At 40.3% G+C, this 21,897-nt stretch overlaps 1 protein-coding gene across 3 annotated transcripts; it reads right to left on the bottom strand.

Moving 5' to 3' along the window:
• Positions 1-326: 326 nt before the first annotated feature.
• On the bottom strand, positions 327-16,951 carry Stard4 (StAR related lipid transfer domain containing 4). Of its 3 annotated transcripts, XM_055625327.1 has the most exons (7): positions 16,787-16,951; positions 16,190-16,322; positions 12,605-12,719; positions 11,615-11,664; positions 7,200-7,326; positions 6,244-6,358; positions 327-4,606 (listed from the first exon to the last, which is right to left on the bottom strand). In XM_055625327.1, exons 3-7 carry the CDS (start codon positions 12,707-12,709, stop codon positions 4,377-4,379), a joined length of 627 nt encoding a protein of 208 aa, XP_055481302.1. In that variant the 5' UTR covers positions 12,710-12,719; positions 16,190-16,322; positions 16,787-16,951; the 3' UTR covers positions 327-4,376. The 3 variants fall into 3 exon arrangements, with proteins under 3 accessions (XP_055481302.1, XP_055481301.1, XP_055481303.1); XM_055625326.1 differs by lacking the exon at positions 16,190-16,322; XM_055625328.1 differs by lacking the exons at positions 16,190-16,322; positions 16,787-16,951 and adding an exon at positions 16,571-16,689.
• Positions 16,952-21,897: the final 4,946 nt, after the last annotated feature.

The raw sequence follows: 21,897 nt of genomic DNA, 5'->3' as shown, positions 1-21,897 counted from the left end.
CTGGAACCCCCTAGAGCTGTTTGCCAAAACAAAACTCTTCAGTTAATTTCCTCAGGTATCTTACTGTAGCAAGGTAAGGTTGCAAATTGAAAATAATGCTTTAGCAGTATTGCTGCTAATATTATATGAGACATCAGCAGATGACCCTGTATTAACTTTATTTTCCAGATTTATATTTTTGTTTTTTAAACAGTTCAAGTAGTTAAATAACATTCTCTAAGTTTAAATATATAAGCATTTGGTTAGTAATTCAGGTTAAAGTAACTTTTGCAAACAAGATCAATGACCAGTAACAATCTAAAAATCTTTATTCAGACATACTCCACTGAAATTTAAAAAATACATTTTATTTATAGCAATAGTTTTTTATTCTAATTCCATATACAGATTCATAAAATAATAAACTTCCTAAAAAATATCTCAATATACCATTTGTGGGAATATAAGAGATGAATTTTAATACATAGCAGTATGTGTAAAATCCCTGGAAAAAGAGTGATGAGGAGACTGTAATTCCAGTCCTCAGCTCTAGATTGAAGCTCAGGTTTCTTCTATGCTCAGATCTCACCACCCCATACTTGTACAAGTCCAGTGAGCTCTCCTACGAGCTACAAGTGTAGCTCAGTCCCAGGATGCACCAGGCCTTGGCACAGAAAAGAAGAAAGGGCAGAAGAAGACGGACAAGTAACTGCGTAAGTTTTAAAGAAGTCCTCGACAAGTTCAGATTTCCATTAGCTTCTCTGTTGTGCTCAGAAAACTACAATAACCATTTAATTTAACATCTGACTGTAAGGATGCTACTATGCTTGCATAAACACACACACACAGAGACAAAAGAAAACCTGCCATTGGCAGCAAAGGGAATTTCTCAGCTCAAGAAAGAATGAGGGACAAAGACTGCAGTGTTTTTTTCTGCATCTTCAAAACCTCAGGTACTGAACACAACACTATGGCAAGTATTTCCAGAATATACACATTTCCTTAACAAGCTATAAGCTATAGGAAATGCTCAACTACACAGTGATGTGGTAGGTTATATTTTTTCCTGTCCTTCACTGTCCTATCAAAAATTACTTTTAAAGAAAATAATTCTGAAGCAATACATTTTAATTTACCAGGAATCAGTAATTTATTTATTTATATTTCTAAAGTACTTATGTCTTATTCAGCAAGCACTAAAGTGCTCAGCTATTAAAAAAAAAAACTGTGTAAGAAAGCAATTCGTGAATTTTCTGCTTCAGCTTATAGCGAGACACATGAAACACACACTATAGACTTGTGTTATACATTACCATAGCTGCAGGGCTCATGTGGCTGATGAGAAGTATGGCTAGTCTACAGCAGTAAAACACACATCCTATTTCAAAGAATTAATAGACACCATAAGGTAACTCAGTAACTTTTTACATTGGTTGCATATTGCATATTACTTTGGATATAGTGAGTCAAAGAAAACACTGATAAAATGAATTCCAGCTGTGTGCTTCTTTCCTTTCTGTGTGTAAATGTGTTCTCGGCATGTATGTATGTGCACTGCGTGCATGCCTCAAGCCTGCAGAGGCCAGGGGAAATCAGATCCTCCAGAACTGGAGTTAAGAACAGCTGTAAACCTCCCCGTGAGTGCTGGGAATAGAATCAGGTCTTCCATGAGGGCAGCAAATGTTCTTTTACTGCTGACATCTCCCCAGCATTTGCTAGGATATTTTAAGTTACATATATGGCTTTTATTATTTTTCTGTGATAGCATTGCTACAGAAGCAGCAGATTCAACTATATGCTGGGATCATCCCCACGTTCACATCATTTTCATATTAAATACTTGACATAAACACACTTAAGACATACAAATGTTCCTGAGTTTAAATTTTCACATACACACAGACCTCTACTCTCAGAAACAAAACCTAACAAGTTTAATGTCATCTTTCTCATCTTCTTCCTGATACTGCCAAGTGGGATAAACTCTGGTTAGATGAGTATACACAGTATAAAAGGAGATCTTTTTGGGTGACAGAAATGTTCTAAAACCGGACTGTGCTGATGGCTGCACATCTCTTCAAACATGTTTTTTAAGAATACTAACCTGGACATTCACCTCCAATACACTGTATATTATGTGAACTCTACCTTGATAAAGCCACTTCATACAAAGCCAACATTAGTTTCAGGCAATTCATGTATAATTTCTGAACCTACCTTGAAAACATTTCTATCAGGCTTGTTTTACTTGCTGTGGGTCTATGCTCAGCAGTGAATTACCTGCCACTCACTCGAGGTCTCAGCTGATGAAGATGGAAGGAACACTAGCTAGATGATCCCAGGTAGCTGTGGTGGTTAGAGGCCTCTGGCTCAGGCAAATGACAGCCCTGACACTAATGTGCCCAGTCTTGTCACAAAGTCTTTACCCAAGCTGTTGTTACTTTATCCTCATGAACAGAATAATGAGACATCTGAGGCCTTCTGCTCTACAGCAATAAAAACAGATAAAGTTACAGAAGACATAGTTAAGAGTTAACACTTAACAATCTTCACTGGACTATTGACTGCATTTTCTTTCCCTGTTGAAGGAGGGAAAAGTAGTGATGATATTTAGCAGTTCAAAAGTTACAATAAATTCAGACTAGGTATTAAAAGCTTAGGGATTAAAGCCAGATGGGGTGGCACACACCTTTAAATCCCAGCTCTCAGGGAGGCAGAGGCAGGTAGATCCCTGTGACTTCAAGGCCAGCCTAGTCTATACAGCCAAGGCTACACAGAAAAGCTTTGACTAACAAAACACAAACCAAACAAACAAAAAACCCTTAGCAATTAAAAACTGAGAACACAGTTATTCCAGTCTAAAAACTGAAATTATTCACCAGGAAGGCTGACGCCACCACCTTTTGTTCCATACATATCTTCATTACCAGTTGCAAGAAAAAAAAATTAAAAAGAGAAAAAAACAATTTTACTTTTTTGACTGTCAAAATAAATGTAAAGAGCTGACTTCACACTTTAGAGGAACAAACATGAAAATGAAAGCCAAACCTTCATGCATTTGAACCATTCCTTCATGCAGCTGAGCTCTCATATACTTTGTAGGCCTTTTAGTGGCTTGCCTGCCTGCAGTTATTTCCAGAGCTCACTTTACTTCACACTAGCCCAAACCAAAACGCAAACCCACCCACCTGCCAACCAACAACACAGAACAAGAAAATGGGGAAGATATAAGGTCCGCAGTGGAGAGCCGCGACAGTAACACACGAGGACCCGACACAACACTGCAATGGCTTTCATGCCGAGTGCTCGCACAGACATAAAGATTTGTGCGGACACGGAGTCACCTCACATTTCTATTCTACAAGTAAACTAGGTGGATATTCAAAAGTCAAAGGATGATTTGGAATGGCATGGTCATAAAGGAATGTTCACTTAAAATAGTCCCATTATGGTTTAGTCTAGTCACACCAGGACATCGAGGCATCTGGCAGAATCGAACGCTTCTGTTATAGTTCCAGGTAGAAGCTACATAAAAACTGTGAATGGTTTTAGCATGCAATTTGTAGCTTCAGGTTGAGCTAAAAACCGAAGCATGTGCGGAACAGTCACTGAGTCTGACTTTTCAGCAGTGACCTTCTGCTGGAGAGGAGGGAGCCCACTAGCTGGTTCCTCTAATGCCAGCTAGTGCTCAGTGAGATGCCACCAGGGCATGCCTGCCTGTTTTCAGTCACTCCCAGAATAAATACACATAAAGACACAAGTATGTTTTTACAGACTTTGCAGGAAAATGTTACCTAGGTATCAAAATTAAACTGTATTGAATTGTGCCTACAGTTACAAGAATGGTAAATCTCATCATGTGTGGTCTTTCTAATACTTAAAACAGTACAAGTCAACACACAATGGACTCTATATTTACAGACTAAGGAGAATTTTTTCCTTTGTCCAAAGTAGTGGCAAACTCACAGAACATACCAAGAGTAACATACACATTTACATTAAGAACCATTAAAATTTTACAAGATGTTCAAAAAGTTCCAAAATACCATGAGTAGCATTGAGCTTGCACACTCTATAATTTCCAAGCAGCCAAAAACTTCATCCTGAGGCACTCTTTCACTTGCGTGAATAGATTACACTAAGGACCAGAAGCTACATCTTGGTATCCCTTCCTTTGCATCCTCAGACACACTTCTACCTCCAAACAAGGTGCAAATAAAAGCTGAAGAAATTTGAAATGGCCTATTTACCTAGCTATGTACGTTTACTGTAAAGTGAGTGTGCCATGGGGCCCACAATACCTCCAGTGTTTCTGCAGGCTTGTGCAGCAGACAGGGACGGACGGCTTTCCCAGGTCATGCAGCTGCAGCAAACCTCGGCACTACGAGCTGAACGCATCATGCCTTTCGTAGAGCTTTTCGCAAATCACCATAGAAGTTGGTTAAAGTGCCTGCCATTGCCGTGTCGACTGCAGACTGCGGGATCATGCCGCGGAGATCTGTCTGAATATAGCCTGTCAAGAGACTCTGGTTGGGATTGTCTCTCAGTGGGACACAAAACCAGCCACAGGGATGGTTATAGCCGCGAACAAATTCCGGTCTTGTTTCACTCCAGTCAACACTTCTCCCTACAAGACAGTTTCCATATAATATCATTAATAACAAGAACCAGTACTTGTCTAAAATTCTCATTCAAAAAATATCATTAGATTTCTTGTTTGAATAGTTTCCATCTTAGCCATACTAATGAGAACTAATCCCCAAGAGTTCTGAGCACAGCAGGATGGGAAAGATAATTACCGAAAAGAAGCCTGGCACAGGGTGGGTAGATACGTAATAGGAAAAATTCTAATCCCTTCAGAATAGATGACATAATGTCATCTTGGTAGCTCCTTGGAAACTGTAAATCTTAGCTGTAGCATCCAGGTCTCAGAGTGACAAGAACAAGATGCATGGTCCCGTAAGTACTCCCCGCAGGCAACAGCCGTCCCCAACGTTAGGACTCGGCAATGAGATAAACGAGCAGGTGTCCACTGCAACATGACACATGTGCACATGACACATGACCTGACAAAGTGCTAACTTACGCAGTTTAAACACAGGAGGCTTCCAGGGGCAGTATTTTTAATTCAGAGAAGGCAACTGTTCTTTAAAATATCAAGTCTACTATAGGTGTGAGTGTGAATATACACATTTACCAAGAAATTTTGAGGAGTTTTGAGAGGCCTAACACGAAATATCAATTACTAGATCCCTTTATCAGGAGCGGTCACGTTATCCACTTCTGGTAGGTACGAAGTAGAGGATGTTATATAACTGGGAATAAAAACTTATCAGAGATGGTTGAGGGCTTGTCCTTAAACAAGACAATTAGACCTACAAGGCCCAGGGAACATTCCAGGGCCTAAGAGGGAGGGGCATGTTAGAGGCAGAAGAGAGGGCCAAGGGGAGCAGAATGCTGTCCTCTAAGCTCAATACAATTACTGCAGTCTTGAACCTTTGCATGGCCCACATGAGACTGGTCCTATCAACAACTGAAGGATGAGAGTCTCATGGGACCCTAACCCTTACTGTTGAACACTGATGCACTCTGGGAGGGGAGGAGTAATTTTCAGTTGAGTGCCCACTGCCAAGCCCACTAGGCTCCAAGAGATAGTTCTAAACTTAGGCCACACAAATGACCCTGGTTATTCTTAGGTCACACAAATGACCCTGGTTATTAAGTTCAATAGTCAGAAAAAAAAATAAAGAAATATGACTGGGGGAGGGGCATGGAAGAAGAGGGAGCGAAGGTGGATTGGGAGGGGGCTACAGTTGGAATACAAAGTGAATAAACTGTAATTAATAAAAAAATAAATACATCTTTTAAGAAAGAACATGGAAAAAAAAAGAAATTTGGATGTAAGAAAATGGCATACAGGGAAAAATCCAGAGTAGGAAAAGGTAATAACAAGGGGAAGGAAAATGTAGTCAGTACGCATTTGTGTACATGTGTGAAATTATCAAATTAATACAAGTGGAAAATTCTTCATGATAGTAGCATGAAACAACATATATTCTCAATTAGTTTTTCTCAAAAAACAAATCAAAAATTTCCACAGAAACACTCAAGATTCCAAGATTCTTATTCTACTATTTACTTCTTACAGTTTAACATTAAAAAAAAAACAGTTATCAATAATTGAGGGTTAAAAATATGTCTTATACAGAAAGACCCAGTACCTGAAGAATACTTAAAGAAAGAACGAGAGTCTTAGATTATTACCACAGGATAAAAGTCCTTCTTCATAGTCCACAGTATAGGAGAAGTCAACAAACTCCCTTGGGGAAATAATATTCAAGAGCTGGCCAGCAGTGGTGTAGCGCATCACACAACAACTCTACAGAAAGACAAAAGGTAAGACGGGTGTCGCCATTAGCAACAGAGTCATCAAGAGCAAAGTAAGGACTGACTCAGAACGTTCCGTTATCAAAACAGCAATGCCTGCAGCGGCTCCTAAATGTCAGTGATATTATATGAACACGACAAGGACATGCAAAAATACACAGACGTATTCAGAATCTAGATCTCCATTTAAAGGTGGCTAAGTCAATTAAAGCAGCCAACATGGGACTACTACACATACAGAATGAACAGGGACAAGCTAAAAAGTTGTCTAGTGCTTAATGCAACATTTTGATCTATGGTCTTTGACTTTAATTCAATATAATTGAAAAAAACACATTTAAACTAGAAGTCCAAATACAGGAGTAGTGTTTTCCTGTCTTTGCAATTTTTGATCCTTAAATTTTACAATTAAAGATATGAGGATTTTGATAATCAACAAAGGTAGAGATACAGTAGGAACAAAACCTCAGTACTAACAATCATTAAAATTAGGAACTCAACTTTAATCTCAGCACTCAGGAGGTAGTGTGTATCTCTGAGTTTGAGGCTAGCCTGGTCTACATAGCAAGTTTTAGGCCAGTGAGGGCTAGATAGTAAGACCCTGTGTCAAAAAACCAAAAAATTATCAGATAAACAAATAAATATATAAGATGAGGAAACTCAAAACTTTTAAAAAGCAGAAGAAAGTTCTCCAGTGGTATCTTTCCTATGACTACTATTCTCAATTAATGTAACAAATATAAGCATATGCAGATGCTAATACTCACACAAGTGGTGTCTCTGTCTCTAGCCCCCTCCCCCCCTCCTCTGTAGTTACGTCACTAAACAGATACCTCTTCAAAGTGCTCTAAAATATCCAGTGAAGTCATTAACCGGTCCCAATCTAAGCGCCAGGGTCCCGGGCGTATATGGTCTATTACATTATTGACAGTATCATCCATAACACCTTGAGCTTTGTATCTGTAAAACAGACAAACAAAAAAGAAACAAAAAATAGCCAAATGAACATTATTAGTGCAAAGCTAATACTGAAAATAGTAGTAAAAATCAACAGTTTTTATTAAGAAAAAAAATCTTAACAGCTTGTCCAATAAAAGTTCTACCAATGATCTTGTCAAAATATGTCCTTTTTCCTCAACCAAATTATAAGATAGCCCAAACAGTCTGCAGGGCATTCCAAACTTCCAGTTCATACTACACTCTCCTTGGTTGTTCTCAAACATCAGTCCATGTGTATTTTTATCCTTTCCCTTTCCTCCCTCCACACCCTCCCCTATAAACCTTTCTCTTTCAAATTGCTTAATTGTTGTTACACACATGTATGTATATACACATGCATAACATAAACCTGCTCAGCCTGTATGTTACTTGTATGTTTGTTTTTCAGGGCTGACCCTTTGGTGCTCTGTAACAACTGATAGGCTGTCTCCGGGAAGATGATTTCTCCCGCTGTCAGCACCCTTTAGTTGCCTGGAGTTCTCTGTAGAGGGTTAAGGCCTCCTGGGTTTCCCATTCACTTTGGCATGTAGTTACCCTTGTCCCTCTCATGTTTAGGAACACATCTACAAAACAACTTGTGCAAGGCTCAAGGAACATTATGGAAGAGGAGGAAAGATTGTAAGAGCCAGGGAGGATCCAGGAGTTTGCTGTGAAAGTGTCTCCTTGTAACATCAAAAACTACACCCATAACACCCATACATGACTACACTGGCTTTGAAGAAATTTCAGACACAGGTCTGGAAAAGATATGTATAATACATATAAACAGGCATATGGTTATTATAGAGGTTATAGATGAAGAATTCCTTTAAAAATCAATGAAAATGATAACCCAAAAGAAGATGGGCAAAGCACATGTTAAGATAATCCAAAACATCAACAAATACTCAGCTTCACTGCAATCAAATACACACTAACAAGATACCATTTCATTCACCCGACAGACTGTCATGTAGTTAACTTAAAAGGTCTTTGGACATGAACTGGAGAACGTCAACAGGTCTCTCCCTGGAAAGCTGCATACTTTACACATTTGCATGCAACCTAGAGGAACTACAACAAGCTACTTGCACACCCAGTAAAGCTCCTTCTTAAATTCTCATTTATCACTCCCATATTTCTCAATATTATTCCAGTAATTCAAGATCCGATGAGGACCGGGCAAGGAAGGATGCAAGACGGGCGGCGGTCAAGCCATAAGACCATCCTTTGTGTAGGACTGAAGCGCCATTCAGAAGCATGTTCCTCACCCCAAGCCTGACGCCCTAGCTGAACAGTACAACTTCATCCCTAATAGACTTCTCATCCATGCTTAAGTAGCAGAGACAATTCTTTTGCCTGGAATGTGAATTAGCCCTTCGTTTCTTAAAACAAAACAAGAACATCTATTCTCCTGTCTCAGCTGAAACAATTCAGCCACTCCCTAAAACCTTTTCAGATCTCTGAGCACAGCTTCCTATGTTTTCCAGTCCCTGGAAGCCACTGAGTTAAAGGATTAATTCCCAGATTGCTTATAATGCTTGATCCAACTCCAATCTCCCTGTCCATGTCAAAAATAGTGTACAACTCATCTTTCCAGAAACTGATCTTTGCTATAGGACTTCAGAACATTTTGCATATACTAAATGGGGCCAGCAAAAGGGCTGAGTCCTAAGGATTTGAACATTCTACTTAATTGCATATGGCAACTGTCCATGACTTAAAAAAGAAAGTCAGCATGCTCTTCTTGATGAGAGGCATAATACAAGTTCAACCATAAGACCAATAAGGGAGAACAAAAGTTATTCATGGAAATACTATTTAGAGATGAATTTTGTTTTAGGTTAAAATATTTTAATAAAAATATGTATTTAAAATAAGCCTACAGTTGTGCTGAGTTTTCAATTCTATTTTGTATAATAGAATGAGCATTTTCTTTTATTATTAAGTAATCTTTAAAGATACAATTTTAAAGGCTACCAACACTTTACCAAGTACAGACGTCTTCATAATTTAGTACCAAGTTATCTAGTTTTTAATATTCAGAATAATGCCATGATGAAATATCAAATGTTATCTTATTAAGGGGATCTTTAAGGTGAATGTTTTAACAGAATGCTACCTGACCATAGGAATTCATGCACACGAGAAACTGAACCAGGAAATGCCACATGAGCATGAAGGCTCAGTACAATAGTGAATTCAAGGCCACAGTCTCAAAAAGTCATTTTTTAAAAGTACTACAACACTTAGCAATGTAAACTACTAGAAGGGTCATGTATACCATATTAAGAAATTCAAGTTCTATGTTCCTATTTTTATTATTTATATCTAACTCAATACACAAAGTATTTGGCCATTTTTTTAATTTATTTATTACAATTTACTCACGTTGTATCCCGGCTGTAGCCCCTTCCCCAGGCCACTGATAGAGAAGGTCCTCCTCCCCTTCCATCTGACCCTAGCTTATCAGGTCTCATCAGGACTGGCTGCATTGTCTTCCTCTGTGGCCTGGCAAGGCTGCCCCCCCCCCCATTCAAGGGGAGGTGATCAAAGAGCCAGCCACTGAGTTCATATCAGAGACAGTCCCTGCTCTGTCTAGGGAACCCACTTGGACACTGAGCTGCCATGGGCTACATCTCTGCAGGGGTTCTAGGTTATCTCCTTGCATGGTTCTTGGTTGGAGTATCAGTCTCAGAAAAGATTCCTGGGCCTAAATATTTTGGTTCTGTTGCTCTCCTTGTGGAATTCCAGTTCCCCTCCCCGCCCCCGATCTTACTATCTCCCCCTTCTTTCATAAGATTCCCTGCACTCTGTCCAAAGTTTGGCTATGAGTCTCAGCATCTGCTTTAATGCCCTGCTGGGTAGTCTTTCTGAGGCCTTCTATGGTAGGCTCCTGTCTTGTTCCTTGTTTTCACACTCTTCTGATGTCTATCCTGTTTGCCTTTCTGAATGAGGACTGAGCATCTTACCCAGGGTCCTCCTTCTTGCTTAGCTTCTTTAGGACTATAGATGTTCATACACTTATTCTACATTATATGTCCAATATCCACTCATAAGTGAGTATATACCAATGGTGTCTTTCTGCTTCTGGGACTCCTCATCAGGATGATCTTTCCTAGTTCCCACCATTTGCCTGCAAATTTCATGATTTCCTTGTTTTTAATTGCTGAGTAGTATTCCATTATGTAAATGTACCACAATTTCTGTATCCATTCCTCCACTGAGGGACATCTGGGTTGTTTCCAGATTCTGGCTATTACGAATAAAGCTGCTACAAACATGGTTGAGCAAATGTCTTTGTTGTGTACTTGAGCATAGTTTGGATATATGCGTAGGAGTGGTATAGCTGGATCTTGAGGTAGCACTATTCCTAATTGTCTAAGAATGTGCCAGATTGATTTCCAATGTGGTTGTACAAGTTTACATTCCCAGCAGCAATGGAGGAGAGTTCACCTTTTTCCATATCCTCTCCAGCATGTGTTGTCGCTTGAGCTTTTGATCTTAGCCATTCTGATGGGCGTAAGGTAAAATCTCAGGGTAGTTTTGATTCACATTTCCCTGATGAGTAAGGATGTTGAGCATTTCTTTAAGTGTTTCTCTACCATTCTATATTCCTCTATTGAGAATTCTCTGTTTAGTTCTGTACCCCATTTTAATTGGATTACTTGATTTATTGTTGTTTAATTTCTTGAATTCTTTATATATTCTGGATATTAGCCCTCTGTCAGCTATAGGGTTTGTGAAGATGCTTTCCCAATCTGTAGGCTGTTGTTTTGTTCTGAGGACAGTGTCCTTTGCTTTACAGAAGCTTTTCAGTTTCATGAGGTCCCATTGATTGATTGTTGCTCTTTGAGCCTGTGCCATTGGTGTTCTGTTCAGGAAGTTGTCTCCTGTGCCAATGAATTCTAGGCTCTTCCCTACTTTTTCTTTTAATAGATTTAGTGGGTCTGGTTTTATGTTGAGGTCTTTGATCCACTTGCACTTTAGTTTTGTGCAGGGTGATAAGTATGAATCTATTTGCATTTTTCTACATGCAGACATCCAGTTAGACCAGCATCATTTGTTGAAGATGCTATCTTTTTTCCATTGTATGGTTTTGGCATCTTTGTCAAAAATCAGGTGTCCATAAATGTGTGTATTTGGCCATTTTTAAGGCTCTGAATTCATACAAATTCAGAAAGATTAAAACCATAAAAAAAAAGAAAGCTAAATTTTACAGTGATCACGTAATATAAAGTATGAGTTACAAAACTGAGTATTTACTTACAGGTACCCATTAAATTCTTCTGAGGGTTTTTTCCAAACTGTTACATCTTTCTAGAAAAATAAAAACATTATACACACAATGTGATAATCACATAGGTACAACCCCATACACAAAAGTAATTCTGTAAGTTTAGAGCATCTAACTTTGCATTAAAAACCAACGTAAGCAATTTTTCAGATAGTAGTTACTTGTGACACAAAAATTTGTGTATGTGAATTTATTCTGTATCATACTGTACTTACATTATATACTTTATTTTTCAGTAGCTTCTTAGTGATTCAAAGACTTTAAAATTCAAAGGCAATACCATACTAGTGGCTATTATTTATTTGCTTCATTCCAATCTTAGCTATTTACTATTACTGATACATTCAGTCTGTGACATTAGGAACATTAAATATGTCATTCTAAAATTGTTCACACCTTTTTAAAATTAAATAACTCACATTTATTGTGACTATGTTATCTTGATTGGGAATTTTTTTTCCCAATCATTTCCCAACTGACTATAAATATAAAACTAACTGGAGAACTAGAGAAGAGTCTTGGGCTGGAGAGATGGCTCAGCCGTTAAAGGCTAGGCTCACAACCAAAAATATAAGAGAAGAGTCTTGCTTCGAAGCTTGGCCCTCACACTCACCCAGGGCAAAGAGGAGTACTAACTGTCCACTCACAAGCTCCTCATACCCTGATGTGAGGACAAACTCTCAATGACCATCCTTCCTCAAACTAAAAATGATCTACTTTCTTCATTGACTTGGAAAACTGTACATTGCTCTCGTTGCCATGAACCCACTATCAAGTCTAACAAGTAAAGAGCTAACTGGTTCCTTCCTTGGCTAAGATGACCCACCATCCCATTTGCAGAATTAACGATGCTACATCCACTCAACACATTATTTCTCATCCATATTTTTCCTAATATTTTAAAAGTCATTAGACAGTTCATTGGCCATACACTAAACACCGAAACAGTAGTTATGCATTTACCACTTTCTTGGCAACTCTCCACTGATCTTCTTCAATGCTGTGATACTGGATCAGAGTGTTTTGAAGTTTAGTTGAAAAAGAGGGAACATCAGACAGGCCTTCCATTTTGATCTTCCTGTTACACAAACCAAGATTAGCATCAGCAAATACTGGAGTAGGTCAAATCTTTCAGAATAATTTCTCCTGGGGGAGCTATAAAAGACAGCTGCTCCTGGACCCCATTACTAGTGAACTAATCAGAAACTTTGAGAACAGGAGCTGGGCAGAGGTTTTTCCTGAAAGTTTAGGATGAGTAACTCATAGCCAGGAATAATAATCAGGCTTTTTGTTATTAGACTCACTCAAATAAAATCATAAAAAAGACAGACGGAAGAAAGCCCTCTTATCTATAGGCTGTTAATACTCAAGTGTTCCTCTGAATCTCCGTTCCCCAGGCAGTTCCAAAGTCTGGAACAGTTCCAGAAGCCAACTTAGAACTGTGATCTGAAGAAGCATTTCTACTTGCCCAGCATTTTCTTAGCAATGTATTACTAAAATGACAGCTGGACCCTGATTCTCAAGCCAAAAGACTAGGAATCACTCTTAATGATTACTAGAGTGTTCCATTCACACCACCAATCCCCACTGCCTAGTGTTCTGTTTCCTAGGGTTTATGCAATCTAAGCTTGTCAAGACTTTTGATCTTTGGACTTGGGATTTCTCTGCCTGGACTACTGGATTCTAAATCTTAATGTGAACTAACAGCGTCCAATGCCAACTGCAGTTAGAACTCCTGCCCTTACCACAGATTTCTCCAAGTGACTGTTACACCATTCTTTCATTCCTCACTGTGCTTAGCAGCGTCAGAAGCTGATTTACTTATTGATATATAATTCTACTCTTTAACCACATGGCTTAACCAATGGAGCAAGGGTTTTTGTCATATGTATTACTAATATTCACCTCTAACACTATGTGGCAAACAGTGTTAAAAAAAAATAAACAACCAGGTTTTTAATATCAACCCACCTAGAACACTATGTAAAAGCACATAGTAAGCTTTTAATATCATTGTGAAAATGTTTTGTTCCACACAAGAATTGGCATTCTTTTATCATCTTTTGATGCTGATACCAATTTCTTAGCACAATTACTACATTACCCCTACTCATTCTAGTCCTGTAAAAGGTTAACAGAAAAAAGCTAAATCACTAAAAACAAAATTGGAAAAGCTTCATTAATACTTCTGTCTTCCAACCAGAGCTAAGAAGTATTTAGCTAAAACAAAAGGTTACAGAAGTAAATCAATATTTAAATATCACAATGTAAACTCCTCAACTACTAAAATTAAGTAGAAAGATGGGAAAGTATAGGTGAAACACTCAATAACCTAAAACTTGAGATCCATAAAAGTGATGTAAAATTTATCAATATAGATCCCATCTATCCATAGAAAGTAGATGAGCTCATTCCAAAAGTCTACCAGTCAAGACTACATGCTGCCACTCAAGAGCCTGCCAACTTGATAGCCAGAACAATGACTTCACTCAAGACTGTGCTAGAAACAAGCGCAAAGTCTTGGAGAGCTTATAAAAGAAATTTATCCAGTAGTGGGATAAATTTCATGAGTAAGCCACAGGCCATAAACCCAAAGGTCTCCTAGTAACTTCCGATGGGTAGCAGAAAAACACTTATTTTTTTCAAAATTATTTTATAGAAATCATATCAAATGGAAAGCCACTATTATCATAACCAAACATCAGCTTGTACAAAGCCAGTACAAAAACGTAAGCAAGACCAGCTACCTAAAAAGGTGAGAATCTGGAACTCTGAGACATCTCTCGGTAATCATTCACATCTGCTCCCCATCACAATTTTCAAGCCTTCTGACACCGCTTACTGTAGCTGAGCTTCACAGCCTAGTTTCTTTTCTTCTTTGGTGGACTGCCCTAAAAACTTGGTTAGCTCTCCCTCCCGTGCTTTCTTACAGTCCACACAGTAAGCATTCATTCATATTCCACAACTTAGCTGTAGAACCTTCGGGGGCATAAAATACAGCTGGTCAGGGTTGTGCTCTTCCTGACTAGGATGCTGTGGAAAGCAACGAATATGTATTGCCATTTACACCAATCATTTTTGAGCTTCTGAACAACAACAACAAAATCCCCGTTTACCATAAGAAAGCATCTTCTCAAGGAGTCTACCACAGTTTGTCAGCATCCAGTTCTAAAGGATGGAAACAGATAGGATCCAGGTTTTGCTCTCAAACCTGACTTAGTCCGTCATTTAAATGAATCTCCACAGCAATTACAAAGCTAACATTCTAATTTAAGGATCCTGAAGTTCAAGGAAGCAAGCAGAGACTGAAGTAAATATAACATCAAAAGTTCTCTTTTCATCCTTGAAGTACTTCGCTCAGCGGTGGATTCCTGCGTGGAAGCCCAGGATAAACAAAGGTAAGTGTCTAAGTTGCAAAGTATGTGTTAAGCATCTCTCAAAAGATAGTACCGGAGTCAGCAAGGTTTCAGCTCTCTCCTGAGAAGAGCAAGTGTTTGGACTAATTGAAGCAAGGCACACAGATTGCCTTCCTGCAATCTTCAGCCATGGACATGGTTTTAAATACCACTCTGAATTTCCTCCTCCTAACTCAATCCTTTCCTCTCTGGACTTTTATCAAGAATTCCTCCCACCATAACAAAGATAACAGGCACCACCTAAACAAACTCTTAACAACTCCATACAAAAAGTCATATAATCCTGGCAGTCCTCTGACCAGGAATTATTGTCCGATTTATACCTTTTCGGAAGCTAACCTTTGTGTTTGTTTTCTCTCCGTATTTTCTCGAGTGGAAACTACTGAGGCCTGGGAAGATTTTCTTGATGCTGTGTGTTAGCCACAAAGTCGTCATTAACACAAGTCCGGCTACTCTCACTTACAATGAAATGGAAATAGGTTCTCTTTTAAACGCATTTTAGGACCCGCAAAATGGCTCAAGTGATTAAAAGTGCCTAAGTTTGATCCCCAAAAGTGACTCCCCCACGTTGTACCACATGAACTGTGGCATGCGTGCACTTCCACTCACACACATGCATCTAACACACAAAACGGGAAAAGAGAAATACTTCAAGTATCCCCAGAAACTCTTTGTTCTCTTCTGCTCTAACACCGTTATTAAAGATTCTCTGCTATCGGGACTTTGAACCTTCCATTATCTAATCAACACAGGTGTTATGTGAGGCGCGACAACCTAAGGAGGCATAAACTTTCTTCAACAAGACAGTAAACTAAGGACTTACGGAATTACACATTCTAACATAAAAATATTAACAAATGCTCAATTTCCAATCTATCTTGAACCAGAAACTTAAGTTTTCTAACTGGAGTCAAGTATAGAAACTTTCCATTTTTGAGACTGGCCCTTGCTCAGTACAGAGCACGAAAAGCCTACTTCCGTGGCGTGGATAATGACCCCCTTTCAAATGCCTGGCACACGGCCTGGCAATGTTAACGCTCTTTACGATGTTTAACACAATATTTACGTTCTAATGACCCCACGGCCTTAATTTTGAGTCTAATTCAGTGTATGAGTATTTAATGCTCTTAACTGGTTTTCCTAAAGTAGTGATGTCCTACTATGCAGTTCGTCTTTTTGGTAGTTTTGCACTGTGTTGTTTCATTTGATTTTCATGACAGCCTGAGTCCATCCAGTCGGGATCACCACGTTACAGAAAGGGAATACTGCAATGGAAAAGTTAAATTATTTGCTCAAGATCCCAAAGACAAATGAGGGAGGGAACAAAAACTCCAAGCCAAGCCCTTTGATCTGAGTTTAGAGGTCAATCTTGGAAAACAAAAGCTGGAAACTGATCCACGGACCCTCAACAGACCTGACATGAAAACCTGACCTCCACAATGTACTCAACTGCTTCCCCGGCTCCGGAATCCCAAGACCCCAGCTTTCCCTGGGCAGGAAAGACGGAACTCACAGCGGTAACTTTCCTGAGTTAAACCGCGAACTTGCAAACCGCTGAGCACCGAGGAGGTGTCTGCGGACCCCGTCCCCGCGGAAGCGTGGCGAGAGGGGACGGCCCTGGCAGGGTCTCCGCGGGGCACGCCCTCAGGACCCGCCCCGCCGACACCGCCGCCCTTTAACAGCGGAGGAAACTGAGGCCTACGGGGCTCCCGAACCGCTCGGGTCTCACCTGGCGCTCGGCGACCACCCGCTCCCAGGGTCAGCCATCTCTCCCGCTCTGCGGGGAGCGGCTCCGGGAAACGTCCGTCCCCGTCCTTCGGCCGACCGCCCCCGTTCCTAGGCGGCGGCGGGGGATGCCAGGAGGTCGCGGAGTCCAGGAAAACCTTCTGCAACCCCGCGCGTTTCAGCAAGTTCTGCTCCAGCCCGCCCAAGGCCGGCCGGCAGCAGCCAATGGGCGCGGAGCACCTCGCGGCCGCAGCCAATCATAGGGCGGCAGGCTGCTCGGGTCCAGACGGGCCCCTCCCGCAGCCCCGCCCTCAGCCCCGCCCCTCGAGGACCCTCGGGGAAGGTGGGGCGGGGAGGAGAACCTCCGTGAAGTGTTGGCGGAGCAACGTGTATTCGCTGGGATTGGCTGACGCTTCGGCGTGAGGGGCGCCGATTGGCCTCCGAGGATGGACCGATTCCGCGTGGGTGTGGGCTGGCCGGAGCCTGACGGTGCCTTTGGCGTGTGGGTTTGCCTGTGGGCTTGGATCGGGGCCGGTGTGCCGTGGCCAATGGCTTGTGAAAGGGCTGTGCAAAGCTGCGGGGAGAAAAAAAAAGAGGAATAATGGTGAGGGAGAAGGGCCCAAAGTTTCCACTGATCCCGAATCAGACGCTGCTAGGGCAAGCTGCAAAGTCTGCTGAGAAAAGGCTCCCTCTCTCTCGCTCTCTCTCTCTCTCTCTCTCTCTCTCTCTCTCTCTCTCGGTGACGCGTCTTACTGCTTGCGGTCTGGCTTGGTGCTGGAAGGTAAAGCCAAACAGTGCAACCACAGCCTAAACTGACATTTACCCAAACGGTGTTTCTTGACTCCAGATAAGAGAGTTCAGAGGACATCCTTGAAAGTAGAGGAGAGGTGTTTGGCGGCTGCGTGAACCAGCCTCGGTGTTCTGGTTTTCATCCACCCCAGCGGGAGAAATCATTTCTCCCGGGAGCTGTGTGCAGTTATCAGTCGACTCTTGCAGGACTGAAATCTGCAGAGCAGGTTGATTGTGAATTGCGTTTACCGAGATGCATAGCTTGAGAACTGAGGGCAGGGAGAAGCGCAGTCATTATTTCTGATAGACCTGCAGGTAGAATAAATAACACCCCATCAAAGTTTAAAGTAGCCTCGCCAAAAGAATCACTAAACACCGCTTGCTAGTGCTCATGTTTCATAGCTTATTGAATCCATTGAACAGCTTCCTAAGACAGTTTTTTTTTTCCAAGTTTACATTTCTTTTTCTTTTCTTCTTTTCTTCTCAAGAAGCAATTGTATCCATTGATTTTTATTTTTTTATTTGACTGTTTTTTGTTTTTTTTTTTTTAATGTGTGTGCTTGTTTTTTCCTGTACGTATATCTGTACTACCTTTGGGGTGTGTGTAACGTGTCAGATCCTCTGCTTCTGGAGTTACAGACCATTCTGACCTGCCACGGGGCGCTGTTAATTGAGGGCTTTCTATGCTCCGATGTTAAGCGCTTTTCGCTTTTCGTGTGTTAACTCGTTAATCCCAGCACAGTATCCGATAGTAGACAAGTACTATTAACCCTGTCCTTACACAGACGGCGGGAGGACAACGCACAGGACAGCGGATAGGCGTGCCTCTTAAATAGTTTGAAAAATGAGAAAATAAGGTTTCCATCTGGAGTTAAACATAAAAGAGACATGTGTAAGGGATTCGAACAGCCCTCTGGAAAGTTATCCTAAAGGTTTTGTAACCATTTCCCTGACAAGCCCAGCATCTGCAGAAAAGATTTCTCAAATAGAAACAATGTAACAAGTTTCTCAACTCCATAGACCCCTGAATTTTTTTTTTCCCCTAAACCCTATGGTCCTATTCAGCTCTGATGTCTATGAACCAAACCAATGACCAAGATATACTTAAAGGTGCAATACTGGAACTCACATTTTGGCAATAAATTACTGTTGAGTAACCAAGACTCAGGCTTGGTTAACAGGAGGGAAATCATGCCAGGTACTGTAAACATAGCCAACTGCATATAGCTACTGAGGCTATGGATCTTAGTGAAGGGCCTGCTTCCTTCAGTTTCCTGAACCGATGTCATTCCTAATTGTTTTATAAATATTTAACTTTATACCCACATATCTCATCTGCCATCACAGAAGTTTTTTGTTTTTTTTTCAGCACATCATTACAGAAAGCTATGTTAGTCAAAATACAGTGACCAGCTGACTGGGGTACTGTCAGAAACTGGTCTGATTCGTGTTACTGGCCCTCAAGATCTGGTTACACCGATCCTTGCTTTGTAAACCTGACTGAAACATACCAGATTGGTTAATTAAGCAGCCTTCATTCTGGGCAGGGCAGAATGGAGCAGGCATGGCTAAGGTTACTGGGCTTTTGGGTTCAAGAGAGAATCACTGGATGCAGAGGAAGAGAAGAGAGGAGGAAGGAGGATACCATAATGGGCTTGTGTGGAGAAAAAAAAACAAAAAACAAAAAAACATGTGGGCAAGGAGGAAGGACTCTGAGGATGGCATGGATGGAGAGAACACCCAGATGAAGATAGAGCAAGTATTTATAAGATTATGGACGAACGATAGTTCAGATGAGGATGGCTAAGGAGGATGGCATTGGAAGGGGCCTTCGAGGTGGATGTTGACATTACTGGCACAGTGTAAATGAAACATCTGCCCAGACCAGGGTAAATAAGGCAAGTATAAATCTAGCAGGTGCCTGTGTCTTATTGTTTGTAATAGCAGGTTAGATAAAACTGCCATGATAATCTTAGGGCTAATAAAAACTTTATATAACCCAACAGCATTTTTTTTTTTATTTATTACAACAGGGCACCCAGACACAACTGATGACATCTACAACACAACCCCAGCACCCAAGGCTCAGGGGACATTCTGGAAGAGAAAGTAGAAAGATTATGAGAGCCATAGAACCAAGAATTCTGCTGTGAGATTGTGTCTTCTAGCTATGACAGAATGGCTACATCCGTGAAGTCTCAACAACATGGCAGCCCAAACGAGACCTGACTATCTCCAACAACAGTAGACATCCCCACGCAGAAGGTGGAGATCTCACTGAGGCCCTCTCCTTCACGACTGACAGCTGCTGAGAGAAGAAGAATTCGATTCATATATATGTATATGTAAGATTAATGTTTGAAGAAAGGAGAGTCAGACGTGGAAGAGTAGGAGGGAGGGAAGAAATGAAGTAATTATATTTTAATTAAATAACAGAAATAGACTAAAACAATTTCTAAACTTTTTAGTTTAAAAAAAGCAAGCATTTTATACTGAGGAATAATAGGAATTTTAAAATAATAATACCAATCAAAATAACCCTGTATATCAAGCTCAATCAGTGTGACAAGTTAGATAAGTTGAACTCAGAAGAACACACTTTAACGCAACTCAGCACATATTAAGTGCCTGCTACTATGCAAAGAAAAAAAAAACCTGAGGGTGTGTTGCGTTTTAATATTTATTTATTATTTATTCACATATAATAATAACTTGACTGGGGCAATCCAAAAATATATTAGGAAGAGATATTAGACAGACAGGGATAAAAGTTACTGACTCAAGATGCTAGATGTCATCAGTACTGGCATCATCTGTCCACTTGATAGCTATGCAAATGTTGGGCCCGCCCCGGGCACACTATTATAAAACACAAAGGCTTGACTATAGCCAAGACTCAAAATTATCAAAATTAAACTTAAAAGGTGACAGGAACTAAGACTGTGTAGATTCATCAAATCTTACACTTATAGTACAAATTTTTAGATTATTTTAAAATTATACTTTCAGGAAACAAAATAGTGTATTTAATCAACCAATAAATTAGAAAGGACTATCAGGGGAATTAACTGAGAGTAAAGGTGCAGGGGACTTAAAAAAAAAAAAAAACGGGATCCAGCAAAATTAGCCCTGAGAAGTGACTTTGTAGCCCACCAGCTATGTCAAGTCATAATATCTACCAATCTCAGCCTCAGGAGAGAAAAGTAGGGGGACTCTGACGAGATTGAGGCCAGCTGAGATAATACAGCAAGTTCCAGACCAGCACACACCTGTTTAACAAAGTCAGCAAAGTTGCAGGGTGATAAAACAATGTGAAGATTTAGTAGTATTGTTATGTGCTAGCAGCAAGTGATATGAAAATAGAAAACAAACAATTCCATTTACAATGATTACCAAAAAAAGAAAGTTTTATGCACAGATACCCACGGAAATAAAACTAGGCATCCTGTCTCTCAAATCACCAACTCATAATGAATTAAGCCAGCGTTTCTCAACCTTCCCAATGCTGCAGTCCTTTAATGCTGGGGGCTGGTCTTGTACACTGTGCATTCGGTTACTGAGATCTGGTTGCAGTGGGACCATGTGCATTGTCATCTTTATGAAGAATCTCCTGCCTCAATATTGTATAAAACTTGTTCTCCATCTCCTCTAATCGGTTAGTAAAGAGCTGATCCAGCCTATAGCTGGGAAGAGAGGAAGGAGGCAGCACTTTGGATCCCCGTCAGGGGGGTCTCAGGTAGGAGACAGAGGAAGAAGGGGGGGTTCACCATGAGCACAGAGAGGTGGAGCAGAAACAGCCAAGGGAAGACTAAGATGATAAGTAACGTGGGCCACGTGGATAGGAAGTATAGAATAGATCAACATCTGCCCAGCTATAGTGCTTTAAAGCTTATTAATAAGTTTAATAGGTTTCTGTGTCATTATATGGGAGCTAGAATGGAAACAGAAAAAAAAAACCTTTATTTTATACTTTAATACAGCTCCTTATGTTGGAGTGACCCCCAACCATAAAAATTTTTTTTTTTTTTGCTACACCATAACTGTAATTTTGTTATTGCTTTGAGTCATAGTGTAAATATATATTTTCTTCAGGACATTGGGGGAGTAGGGGAACCACACAAAAGCACAGGAAACAAACATTAGATAAATGATATATTACATTAAACTGAAAGGCAATAAAGGAATCAACATCATGGAGAGAAAACCTAAATTTCAATATATAGAAAGGAGACTATATAAGCAGGAACAGAATACATAAGCAAATGTAAAAACAACAACAAAGTAAACCCCGGCTTTCCTCTGGGTCTATACCCAGTGTAAACTCTG

The sequence above is a fragment of the Psammomys obesus genome, unplaced genomic scaffold (assembly GCF_907164565.1).
Source record: "Psammomys obesus unplaced genomic scaffold, mPsaObe1.curated_primary_1811, whole genome shotgun sequence".
NCBI classification, from domain to species: domain Eukaryota; kingdom Metazoa; phylum Chordata; class Mammalia; order Rodentia; family Muridae; genus Psammomys; species Psammomys obesus.
The sequence above is the reverse complement of the archived record's forward strand: the minus strand, read 5'-3'. Positions and strand labels throughout refer to the sequence as shown.